At 33.9% G+C, this 14036-nt stretch overlaps 1 protein-coding gene across 1 annotated transcript in view; it reads left to right on the forward strand.

Annotated features, from left to right (window-relative positions):
* CTNNA3 (catenin alpha 3) overlaps positions 1-14036 on the forward strand; it is a 1601461-nt gene that overhangs the window by 1446341 nt on the left and 141084 nt on the right. The window contains exon 15 of the mRNA XM_077778723.1: positions 10924-11105. Within this exon, the coding sequence (XP_077634849.1) occupies positions 10924-11105 (182 nt within the window). The remainder of the gene's footprint in view (positions 1-10923; positions 11106-14036) is intronic.

Below are 14036 nucleotides of genomic sequence, written 5' to 3' on the forward strand. Positions count from 1 at the left end.
GAATATGTTTGAAATCACAATTTAGTGTGCTTAAAATATCAATGCATGATACTTTTTCATGAATTTGTTCTCCAAATTTTAATTAAGTTGAATTCCTGCCAGCAGCAGTTCAGACTTTCTAAACTCTAGCAAAATGTCATACTATTTATATTTCTTATATATTAAAACACACCCATTTCCCAAATGCCTCTGAGCTTATTAAAAAAAGACACACATACATAAATGCTACTACTAAATTTGATAAACTCTGGAGATTAGAACAAAAAAAATTTACCTGTCATGCAAAAGTTGAGCATATGTATTAAAAATCTGCAAAACATTTTATTTTAATTGTTGAGTTCTAGCCACCCATCCACATGGAAATATTAATTGATTCAGAATTCCTAGTATTTATAAAATAAAAAATAGTAATTGCGGCTCACATATTAATAAAATTTCTGTGTTCCATTCAGGTATATAGATAGTAAAGTAATAGAGTTATATGTTTTACTTAAGAATTTAATTTCCATGAAAAAGTTATAGCTAAGTAAAGCAGAGCAATTTTGTGGGAAGAGAGAACTACTAATTGCAACATATGGATTTAAAAACCAAATCTGCTATTAACCAGCTGGCTAATATTTTCCAAGTCATTTCTCTTTCCTGGGACTCAGTTCCCTTATCTGCAAAATCAGCAATTTGGATTTTGGAACTTCTGAGAATAAGAGAGTTATGATGACCTTATATTTCTATATGGTTTGTTGCATAGGGCATGTATTTACTCAATGTAATTTACTTGGTTCCTGCCAAAACTCTGTAAGGTAGCTAGATGAATATTTCTAACTGTCCTTCACCACAATATCATGGACATTTTGGAGGCCAAGTGAAGACATTTATATACATCAATCATAGTACCCCTTACTAAGTTCCTAATACATTCTAGGCATCATTACTTACAGATATAATTTGAATTATCAGAAAACCCCGGGACACCTGGGTGGCTCAGTCAGTTAAGCATTCGACTTCAGATGCTCAGGGCATAATCTCGCAGTTCACAGGTTCAAGTCTCCCCCTGCCCCTATCGGTATCTGTGCTGATAGCTCAGAGCCTGAAACCTGCTTTGGATTCTATCTCCCTCTCTCTCTTCCTCTTCTCTGCTCATGCTATGTCTCTCTCTCTCTCTCTCTCTCTCAAAAGTAAATAATGCATTTTTAAATAGAAAAGAAAATCCTTAATAAATTTATCATAATTTTAACAAGTGATAAAATTGGGGTTGAGGATGATTAAGTTGCTTGCTACAAACCTAGTACTTGGCAGAGTTGGAGCTTGGATAGAAATTTGTATGACAATATTTTTTTGTATTTTTCCTGTTAAACCATGTTTCTTTCCTTTTAGTCTTTTTAGGAGATAAAGAAAGCCATGAAAGTGGTTATAATAAATAACATATGCATATTAATATTTTAGGTAGTAATGAGTATAATGAAATAAAAAGCAGATGAAAAAAAGATAAGATCTATAGTGTTAATGAGGACCTGAGTTTGAAAGTGGACAGTATAAGTGTATGGAAGAGATTAAATTCTACCTTGTAGACACAGAAGCTTGAAAAATATGTAAATGTAGATGACAAACAAAATGCATGATCAATACTATAAAATTTTGATCCCACAAGCCTATTCTTTATCTCTCGCCTATTTCTACTAACAAGTATAAACATTTATCATATATATGTTCTACTTTCAGAAAAATTACATTCTGAGAGAAGAACAATAAAACACAAATACAAATATATGTATGTATGTGAGAAAGAGAGAAAGAGACCACTATTATTCACAAAGGTGTTTCTGCTTTCAAAGTCCTTTCCTCTAGTAGGAATCTATCTATCTATCTATCTATCTATCTATCTATCTATCTATCTATCTGTATATATATATATATATACTCATATTCATGAGTAATGAGACTATAAGAGAGAGAGAATAATATGAATATTTTGAGGGGAGAAATGATAATATGTTCGGAATTTTATTTTTTAAATGTTTATTTTAAATGTTTATTTTAAACTTTTATTTATTTTGAGGGAGAGAGAGATAGAGTGTGAGCAAGGGAGGGGCAAAGAGAGAGGAAGACACAGAATTTGAAGCAGGCTCCAGGCTCTGAGCTGTCAGCTCTGAGCCCAATGTGGGGCTCGAACCCACAAACTGTGAAATCATGACCTGAGCTGAAGTCAGACGCTTAACCAACTGAGCCACCCAGGCACCCCGTGAACTTTAAAAAGTAATAATTATAGGGTGCCTCGGTTGCTCAGTCAGTTGACCATTCAATTTTTTAAATAATTTTGTCAATGCTTATTTATTTTTGAGAGAGAGAGACAGAGTGTGAGCAGGGGAGGGACAGACAGAGAGGGAGATGCAAAATCCTAAGGAGGCTCCAGGCTCTGAGCTGTTAGCACAGAGCCCAATGTGGGACTCGAACCCATTAACAATGGATCAAGACCTGAGCCGAAGTTGGACACTTAACCGACTGAGCCACCCAGGTGCACCAAGTGTTCAATTCTTGATTTTGGCTCAGGTCATGATCTCAGGGTTATGGGGTCAAGCCTTCCATCAGGCTCTGTTACAGTCATGGAACCTGCTTGAGATTTTGTATCTCTCCCACTGCCACTCTCCCCTGCTTGTGCTCACATACTCTCTCCCCCAAATTAAAAAAATAAATAAATAAAGGAATAATTATATACAGCTGGAGAAGAAAGAAGGATGGACTATATAAATTTGGCTTGAAAATATAATTAACTTTGGACCAACAAAGACGGGGAAAGGAAAGATGAACAAAATAATTAATGGGCAATATTCAAGATATTTACCTAAAACAGCAAATAGTGTAGTTTAGCTTAAGGGTACAGCGTATGAGAGGAAGTAAGATAAAATGACTTTGAAAAGTGGTTAGGGGCAAAGGTCATGATTGTCCCCGATTCAGTCATTTTATTCCTAGAAAAATGCACCTTTGTATGCACCAAAAGAAAAATGCAAGAATATTCACTATTAATAACAGCCAAAAATGGAATACTTCCCAAAAGATCATTAATAGAAAAATATAAATAGCTGTTGTATATTTGCACAGTGGAATTTTATGTGTCTAGAGCAACGAGAATACACAAAGTATAACTCCATGAAACACTACAGATTTGTTTCAAATATATATTATATTTAAGAGTTAGATACAAAACTACATATACCATCATTCCATTTCTATAAGGTTCATAAGCAGGAAAATCTGTAGTTTTGACATCAAGAAAGTGATGGTTCTTCAGAGATAGTGACTGGAATAGGTCCTAAGGAGGCTTCAAGAGTGCTGACAACCTTTGATTTCTTTTTTTCTCCCTTCCTTCCTTCCTTCCTTCTTTTTTTCTTCTCTCTCTCTCTTTCTTTTTCCCTTTCTCTCTTTCTTTCTCCCTTTTTTTCTCTTTCTTTCTTTCTTTCTTTCTTTCTTTCTTTCTTTCTTTCTTTCTTTCTTTCTTCCTTTCAAGTTAGTTAATATATATTGTAGTCTTGGTATCAGGAGTAGAATCCATTGATTTATCACTTATGTACAACACCCAGTGCTCATCCCAACAAGTGCCCTCCTTAATGCCCATCACCCATTTACCCCATCTCATCCCCCCAAATGTCCCATAAACCATCAGTTTGTTCTCTGTATTTAAGATTCTCTTATGTTTGCCTCCATCTCTGTTTTCTTCTTATTTTTCCTTTCCTTTCCCTATGATCATCTGATAAGTTTCTCAAATTCCACATATGAGCCAAATCATGTGATAACTGCTTTTCTCTGACTGACTTATTTCAATTAGCATAATACTCTCCAATTTCATCCACATTTTTGCAAACAATGAAAAAGATTTCATTCTTTTTCGTTGCTGAGTAATGTTCCATGTACACACCACATCTTCTTAATCGATTCATCAGTTGATGGACATTTGGGCTCCATAATTTGGCTATTGTTGATAGCCAAAGATTGGGGTGCATGTGGCCCTTCAAATCAGCCCTCCTGTATTCTTTTGATAAATTCTTAGTAGTGCTATTGCTGGGTCATATGGTAACACTATTTTTAATTTTTTGAAAAAACTACACAGTGTTTTCCAGAGTGGCTCTACCAGTTTGCATTCACCAGCAGTGCAAGAGGGCTCCTCTTTCTCCACATCCTCACCAACATCTGTTGTTTCCTGAGATGTCATTTTTAGCCACGCTGACTGGCGTGAAGCAGTATCCCATTGTGATTTGATTTGTATTTCCCCGATGATCATTGGTGTTGAGCATTTTTTCAAATGTCTGTTGCCTTCTGGATGTCTTCTTAGGAAAAGTGTCTATTTGTGTCTTCTACCCATTTCTTCAGTTGATTATTTGTTTTTCAGGTGTTGAGTTTGATAAGTTTTTGATACTAATCCTTGGTTTCTTGATTTGGGTGTTCAGTACAAGCATTTACTGAGCTTGTGAAAATAGTCTCAGTTGTACAATTATGATTTGGACATTTTTCTATATGAATTTTCTACTTTAAATAAATTCAAGGGTGATATTTGAGGAATTAATATTCTTTATTCAGTAAGGAGACATGTAAGCTCTTGTTTTTAGCTGAAGAATTGCACAATGGTATTAAAATCAGAAAGATTATATAAAGTGATAACAAGACAAAAGGATTGAAAATAAAAGAGAAAATTGGCCTGAACTTATATAGTAGTACTGGGAATACAGACAAAGAGATGGATGTGATTAAAGCATTAGAGATGAAAGATATCAGCCTTCTGCCTAAAAGAAGGGGACATATAAAGAATGGAAAGAAGTTGTTTTTCTTTTTTTTTAATGTTTATTCATTTCTGAGAGAGAGAAAGCGAACAGGCGAAGGGCAGAGAGAGGGGGGAACAGAGAGTACAAAGTGGGTTCTGTGCTGAAAGCAGTGAGCCAGATGCGGGGGCTCAAACTCACGAACCATGAGATTATGACCTGAGCCTAAGTTGGTGCTTAATTGACTTCTGACTTCCCATGTGTCCCAAGAGAAAAAGTTTTTAAAAGAGATTTAAGGGGTGCCTGGATGACTCATTCAGTTAAGCATCTGACTTCAGCTCTGGTCATGATCTCATGGTTTACTGTGAGATTTGGGTTTGAGCCCCATAGTGGGCTCTGTGTTGACACCTCAGAGACTTGGAGCCTGCTTCGGATTCTGTGTCTTCCTCTCTCTCTCCCCCTCCTCCACTCATGCTCTGTCTCTGTCTCTCTCTCTCAAAAATAAAAAAAAAAAACAATAAAAAATTTAAAATAAGTTAAAATTAATAAATAAAAGAGATTCAACACTGGGTGGCAAGCAGTACTTCTGAGAAATACAAAAAGTCAAGAGGATAAAAGGTTTGCCAAATGTTTGCAAACTGCAGCCATCAGTCAAATCTGGCCTGTCAACTATTTTTGTACAGCCCATGAGATAGGAATGATTTTTTTTTACATTAAAAAAATTTTTTATATCTTTATTTTACTTTGAGAGAGAGGCAGAGAGTGAGCAGGGTAGGGTCAGAGAGAGAGGGAGACACAGAATCTGAAGCAGGCTCCAGGCTCTGACCTGTCAGACTGTGAGGTCTTGATATGAGCCAAAGTCTGACGCTTAAGTGACAGAGCCACCCAGGCCCCCTGATTTTTTACATTTTTAAGTGGTTGAAAAAATTCAGAATAGAGGCTCCTGTGTGGCTCAGTTGGTTAAGTGTCCAACTTCAGCTCAGGTCAAGATCTCACAGTTCTTGGGTTGGAGCCCCGTGTCGGGCTTTGTGCAGACAGCTAGCTCACAGCCTGGAGCCTGTTTCAGATTCTGTGTCTCCCTCTCTCTCTGACCCTCCCCTGCTCATGCTGTCTCTCTCTGTCTGCAATAAATAAAACATTAAAAAATTTTAAAAAAATTCAGAATAGATGGAATCAGAATAATATTTAAGGCACATAAAAATTATATGAATTTGAAGTTTTGATGTCCATATAAAATTTTTTGGAACACAGCCACACTTATTTGTTTGCATAATCTTTGGCGACTCTTGCATTACAATAGTGGCAGAACTGAGTATTATCATAGAGTAGTATCGCATGGCCTGCAAAGCATAAAATATTTACTATTTTGCCCTTTACAGAAAGATTTTGCTACCCTCTGCTTTAGAGCTAATATTATAAATTATATCGTATATGATATATATACTTGAAAATGCCTAACATGGTAATGGAAGAATACAACTTTTATTGAAAAAGGAGGATAACACTAGAAATAGAATTCTGAAGATACTGTGTAGAATGAACTGAGTCTGTCATTATAAGTTAGCAGCTGGTATTTTAAAAAAAAAACTAAAGAAAATAAGAAGTGCTTCATACATATTTATTCAATTGATCTCTAAGGCACACTGTGAGACAAATATCATTGTCTCTAGTTTGTAGATGAGAAAACAGACTCTAGAAAATATGTGACTATGCTCTGGAGAATAATTGTGTTCAAAAGTAGAAGGTGGTAGAGAAACACCATTGAGTGTGAATATTTTGATCTTTTGTGCGCAATAATGCTCATGTTTATTGACATAGTAAGAGACAAAAACTCTAGGCCAGAGTTTCCAGGTCTGCATACTGGTTTTATCACTTACTAACACTAGAATCTTGAGTTAATGACTTAATCTTTTGGACACTCAGTTTCATAATCCATTAAAGTTAGGGTAATAACATACTTATTTCATAGGGCTGATATGGAGAGTGAAGTTTAAAATATGTAAGATGCCTACAGAATGTCTGACATATATAAATGTTAGCTATTTTTGTTTTTAGCAAGAGACTTAAAAAAACCAGTTGACATACAATAAAATTTTATTCAGATGGAAGTGACTCAAAAAATATTTGATAGTTATTTATATCTCAGCTCTACTCTATATATCTGGGCAGGAGTGGAGACAGACTGCCAGCCAAAAATAATGTCAGATTCCATTTATCTGATTTGTCTCAAGCTTTCTTTCTTTGCTTATCCTGCACACAATTATCCAATAAGGAATTTTTGCTCAGAATTCGGAAATATCAAGTATTCTTTAAGTCCTATTTTGAAATTTTCATAGTGATTCAAATTGATTAATAACATATAATAAATCATCCACAGAAGCACTAAAAGTCTTCAGTACAAGTGTCAGTCAATAATTTAATGCTTTTCTGATGCTGTTGTTCCTCGTGTGGGAGAGTCAGAATTCACTAGAACTTTCAAAGTTATAAACTATGGCCCAACTTTTGTCCCTTATCTTGTCGGAAGTCAACATCTGGTGATTATAATTCACCATGTGAGTTGAGATGTTATTAAGGAAATCGAGTGCAACCGATGAGATTCAAGCCTGTGACAGGGTCAGCCTTGGTGTTATCCAATAATCAACTCTGTTCCCTGCATGGTAGGTGGGTAGCAGTTGCAATTACTGTCATTTTGTATCTGGAGAAACTTAGACAGAAGGGTTAAGTGACTTCCTTAAGGTCATATTGGAAATCAGTGGCATTCCAAGGAACAAAACTTAGAATACACATAATTAGATCCCTTCTTGAATAGTTTGAACATTTTTGTGAGCAGAGTGAATAATTTTTCATTATATGCCAGTGTATACTTAAAATTATTTATTAGATCCAGATTTGTAGATTAATTATCTTTGAGACAAAGACCATAAGAAGAGATCCTATTTGAATCTAACTATATCTATTATTATTTGAAAGTTTAAACACTTCTTTTAATGAAAATGGAAAGAATGGTAATAATCAGTAGTCAAAATGGAGAACATTCATTTCAGCTTTTGAGCTCGTTCAATGGGTTAGTAGCTGATAATATACTTAATGGGCTTTCTTGCTATTGATTTCAGACATAAGTGAGCTGTGTCATCATTTATGTGCCTTGCTATATGCCAGCAGTAGTAAGAGTTGTTTTTATTTTAATAGGCCACATTTTCTAAGAAAAGAAACTACAAACTGTATTCTTATTCTAAGGAAGAGACACCTGTATAGCTCATCAATTAAAAGCCTATTCTTAGGGGTGCCTGGGTGGTTCAGTTAGTTTAGCATCTGACTTCATTCAGCTCAGGTCATTATCTCCCGGTACGTAAGTTTGAGACGTGCATTGGGCTCTCTGATGTCTGCACAGAGGCCTCTTCAGATCCTCTGTCACCCTCTCTCTCTGCCCCTCCCTGCTCATTCTTTCTCTCTTCCTCTCTCTCTCTCAAAAATAAATAAACGTTAAAAATTTTAAAAAGCCTATTCCTATGAGGTTAATTTAACTCTTCAAATAAAATAGTGCAAGAATGCAAGTTTTAAGTGCTAGATATGTGAATATATTTTGATAATTTTCTTACTGAATATGAGATAGCCATCATTTACTGCGCATTCAGTGTGTGTCATACATTATCCTAAGGAATTTAGAGGAAGCTTCAAATTAGAAAGTGTCATTGTTTATTTTCATGACTAGGTTAGAACTGAAGAATGGATAATTAACACTGAGATTTCACAGATACCAAGTTATTTTAGACCCTGGGTTAGTGTGATACTAAATAGATAATAAATGACAGATACTTGATATTGATTCTTCCATTATTTTGGGGAGAGTTTCCATTGAAATTCTTGTAACTACTTCATTCATATATCTAAGCATTTTTGCTCTTATACACTATTGATTTAATAAAGAATATTCCAACTATTTTGAGTCTAGTGTTCAGAACATTTCAAAGGTTTTTGAGGTGATTTTTTCTTATTTCCCCATGTAGAGGTGTCTTAGAGACACATCTGGGAGAAAATAGGTATTATAAACATCACATATTCTGTAAGAATAATCTAATAAGTAAAATTTACTTAAATGATTTATCTTTTTTTTAATACAAATAGTTTATTGTTAAGTTGGTTTCCATATAACACCCAGTGCTCACCCCCACAAGTGCCCTCCTCCATGACTATACTCCCTCCCCCCACACACCAATCAGTCCTCAGTTTGTTCTCAGCATTCAAGGGTCTCTCATGGTTTGCCTCTCTCCCTCTCCCCCACCATTTCCCCCTTCTTCTCCCCCACGGTCCTCCGTTCAGTTCCTCCTAATCCTCCTATACATGCAAATATATGGTAGCTGTCCTTCTCTGCCTGACTTATTTCGCAGAGCATAACACCCTCAAGGTCCATCCATGTTGCTAGACATGGCCAGATTTCATTCTTTCTCATTGCCATATAGTATTCCATCGTATAAATAAATCACATCTTCTTGATGCATTCGTCCATTGATGGACACTTAGGCTCTTTCCACGTTGTGGCTTTTTTTTTTTTTTTGAGTTGAATTTTTTTTAACTTTACAAATAGTTTATTGTCAAGTTTGTTTCCATATAACACCCAGTGCTCATCCCCACAAGTGCCCCCCTCTGAGCCCTTCCCCCTCCCCCCCCACATCCATCTTTTTTAACTACCCTCTCTGAGACTCATGGACTTGTTCTATTAGAATATATATGGATTTTTTTGAGAGTGTGATTGCCCAGACTGTCATGTGAAATTTTATGGCCTTGATTCTATCGAATAACTTTTACTTCAAAATTCTTTTTTATTTGACAGATGGCTATAGGTCCCAGATTCTAATGCTGTGAATATGGTGGTTTAGGACTAGAGACACTATTCTACTCATCCCACATTTCAAATTGCAAGTGAAAATGCAAATTGTGTACTGTACAAAATTTGACATATCCAAAGAATAGTACTATGCCAACACATCAAGGGTACTGCTCATGGGAGAAGAGCACCTCAAAACTCAGGATGCTAACTGGTGAGGGCTGCCTTCATAAACCTTGCCAATAACATTTTTACTCTTCGTTCAAAATAGGTTTTATATATATGTACATTTGAATGTGTATAGAATGACAAAATACACATATACATCCTTATAATTTTAAATATGTGCTTATCTAATACATATGATTTATAAATGTATACTATTATTATTTACCAGTATATATTCAATGTTTGCATAAGGATCTATCTGAATGTATATACATACAAGGATAAATAGACATCATAATGTCAATAGGCATTTCAAGATAATTTTGTTATACTTTTACTTTTTGAAGCATACTCTGACAAAATAAAATAAAGCATATCTTTGAGGAACCTGGGTGGCACAGTCAGTTGAGCATCTGACTCTTGATCTTGGCTCAGGTCACGATCTCACTGTTCATGAGATTGAGCCCTGGGTCAGGCTCTGTACTGACAGCATGAAACCTGCTCTGAATTCTCTCTTCCTCTCTCTCTGCCCTTCCCCTGCTTATGCTCTCTGTCTCTCTCTGAAAATAAATAAATAAGCTTTAAATAAATAAATAAAGTATATGCTTTTCTAACATATGAGATGCATTATATTAAATGCAAATTAATTTGAAGTGGTATTGCATCAGAAATTTGAGAAATCTCAGAGCACCTGAATGGTTCAGTCAGTTAAGCATATGACTTTGGCTCAGGTCACGATCTCAGGGTTCACTAGTTGGAGCCCTACATTGGACTGTATGCTGACAGCTCAAAGCTTGGAGCTTGCTTTAGATTCTGCGTCTTCCTCTCTCTCTGCCCCTCCCTTGCTCATACTATGTATCTCAAAAATAAATAAACATTTAAAACTAAGAAAAAAAAAACAAATTTGAGAAAGCTCACATTTATATTAAGGAGTAGATTTAAATATGTCAGACACTAAATTATACATTGTCATTCTCAAATTTAATGCTGTAAAACAAACATTCATAATTTAAGAAATTTTTCATATGAAAAATTAAGCCTGGAAAGTTTTGATTATATCACTTAAAAAATGACATCTCTGTTTTTGAATGAACAAGTTTAAGAATATCCTATAATGACCACTTCTGCCTAAAATGCTCTTTGATATAGTGGAATGCTTATAAATCTAATTATCATATGTTTTAGGCTAAGATGACTCAGTTGCCTGAGGCTGAAAAGGAAAAGATTGCTGAGCAGGTTGCTGATTTCAAGAAAGTAAAGAGTAAACTGGATGCTGAGATTGAAATATGGGATGATACAAGCAATGATATCATTGTTCTGGCCAAGAAGATGTGTATGATTATGATGGAGATGACAGACTTCACAAGGTAATTATGTGGAAAATGATGCACATCATTTACAATGGGCAGAAACATTTGTCAAAGTAGTAAAACCTAAGTTTCTCTAAGTGACAGGTGCTTAAAACCAAGTGGTGGAAGGAACACAAATAAAATAGAATTAGAATGTTGTAGGTGTGTAGGTCTAGAGGTTTTGGTAAATAAGTATGTCAAAGTTTCTCATAAACTGCCACAAAATGATTTTAGAAATCTCTTTACACCTTCTCACCGTAGGAATCTTCTCTATGTATATTAGCATATTATTTTACAAAGAAATTGGTAAATGAAATTATGATCTCGGTTGGAGTTCTCTGAATATTTGCTTTCCATAGCTTCCTAATTTTAGTTGTAGTGATTTATGTATCATCAAGATCTGTGGTATCTTTTCTACTGAGAAATCAAATGAATATATTTTAAATCACAGTGACTTAATGAAATAATTTCATTATTCTTTCACATGAAAGAATAATACATTGTGTGTAAATTCCAGAAGGAATAAAATATTATAGCTTGAAAATATTATTTTATAGAACTAGACAAAGAGCAGTAAAATAATATAGTTCTTGCCTTACCTGTTACTAAAATATACAAAACTACAATTATGCTAATTTAGTGTTGGTGTAATTATAAATGCCACAGAAAGAATACGTTGAAACACACCTAGTATACTCATTTATACCACCATACATTATGCACAAATTAAATTTTGGATGGAGTAATAATGTAAGTTTAAAATCATAACAAGGGGAAAATGTACATAAATCCTTTATTTATATTAATATTGAGAAAGGCTTTCTAAGCATTTGATAAAAAAGAACTTGTAGGAAAAGGATTATTTAATTGAACTAATTTAAAAATTCTGTAGATCAGTAGAATGTCCTCAATAACACTGAAAAATAAATGGATAATTGAGTAAACATTTGTAACAAAAAAATATGATGTTTATATGTACAGAATACTTAAAACATTATAAAGAATAAAGACCCAAATATCCTAGAAGAATGAACAAAAGACATGAGCAAGTAATTCAATTTCTCCACATGAAAGATATAACCCATAAATATGTGAATAGTAATTAAACTAAAATAGTTTAAAATAAGGTAACTTTTAAATTTGTAAAATTGAACAAAAATTTTAAAATAGGTTTATTACAAGAAAGTTATGGTGATGAAAGTATATGTTGGTGTAAACCTTAATTTGGCAAAATGTATAAATTAAAAACTTTTATAAACTTTGACATTATATATATCTATATCTGTATATTACATATACGGTTTCATAAAGTATGTCTTTTATTTATTTATTTTGGGTATATAGGTAAAGGAAATGAAATAACTATCTTGAGGAGATTTCTGCATTCCCATGTTCATTACAGCATTGTTCACAATAACCAAGATGTGGAAACAATGTTGGTGTCCCTCAAAAGATGAATTAATAAAGAAAATGCAAAATCTATGGATGAGTAGATAGGCAGATAGATAGATCTATATATAATGGAATATCTTTCAGCCATAAGAAAGATTAATACTGGATGGTATCACTTACATGTGAAATCTTAGAATAAAATCAAACTCATAGAAACAGAAATGAATGGTGGGGAGTAGGAGGTAGAGGAAATGGGGAGATGTTAGTCAAATAGCACACACTTTCAGTTGCAAGATGAATAAAATTTGAGTATCTAATATACAGTATGGTGACTATTGTTAATAATAGTGTATTGTATACTTGAAATTGGGAAAGAGTAGATCTTAAGCATTCTCATGCACACACACAAAAAAGATAACTACATGAATTGAAGGATGTATATATTTCCATATACATATATATGTACATGAAAGAGAGAGAAGTATATATATGCATATATATACATTATAATTATTTGCACTACAGAATTAAGACACTTCTTATTGGCTTATTTATCAAAGTAAGATTAAACATTGCTCTTAGCTTACATTCCTTTCCACTATGTGCTGTTTTCCATATAAATCTATGGACACTTTAAACCATGTCTAAACTCTAATTCAACTTTTTATAGGAAATGTTTCCGTCATGTATGTTTTCTACCTAAGTTAGGTATATCAGTGCTATAATAATTAAAATATTATTTATTAATCCTTATTTTCAGAATCAATATGTAACATAACCATGGAGTTTTAATTATTAAGAAGAATATAAATATTAGCTATCTTAACAATGTAAAAGAAAATGCAGTGGAGAGAAGGTGGGTTATGAATAATATATGGAACAGAGCATTAAGAAGCAGAAGAGTGAATGTGGGTATCTTTCCCTTATACATAGTTGGAAGCCGAGATACAACTAACACATATAAAAAAACTGGTTATGAATAAAATGATACTATCAAGGGTTGTAAATATAAACAATGAAGATATATAAATTCATCAAACTAAGGAAAGGAGGGAGAGAAAAAAAGATGGAGAGTCTTATAAGTGATCTAAATTCTCATCTGTAGGAAAAGTCAATAAATTATATCTTAGAGGAGAAAGTATAATGTTTAGAGGTATGGAGATAATCACAAGAAATAAAATCATACAAAGTTAAAACTGCCTGCTTTCCCTTCGTAGAGGTAAGGATTGCTTCTCATATATTGTTATTATTTGGTTGGTTTCACCTTGCATCTCTCTGTCTCTTTCATATATACATATATATGTACATATACATATATGTGTCATATATATGTATATGTATATATGAAAATGTACACATACGTCTAGACACATCGTCAGAGGCAAGGGAAACAGAAGTGCAATTGAACTATTGGGACATCATCAAAATAAAATCTTCTGCACAACGAAAGAAACAATCAACAAAACTAAAAGGGAGCCTATGAAATTGGCGAAGATATTTGCAAATGACATAACAGATAAAGAGTTAGTATGCAAAATCTGTAAAGAACTTACCAAA

The sequence above is a fragment of the Crocuta crocuta genome, unplaced genomic scaffold (genome assembly GCF_008692635.1).
Source record: "Crocuta crocuta isolate KB4526 unplaced genomic scaffold, BGI_CrCroc_1.0 scaffold167, whole genome shotgun sequence".
Taxonomy (NCBI): Eukaryota; Metazoa; Chordata; class Mammalia; order Carnivora; family Hyaenidae; genus Crocuta; species Crocuta crocuta.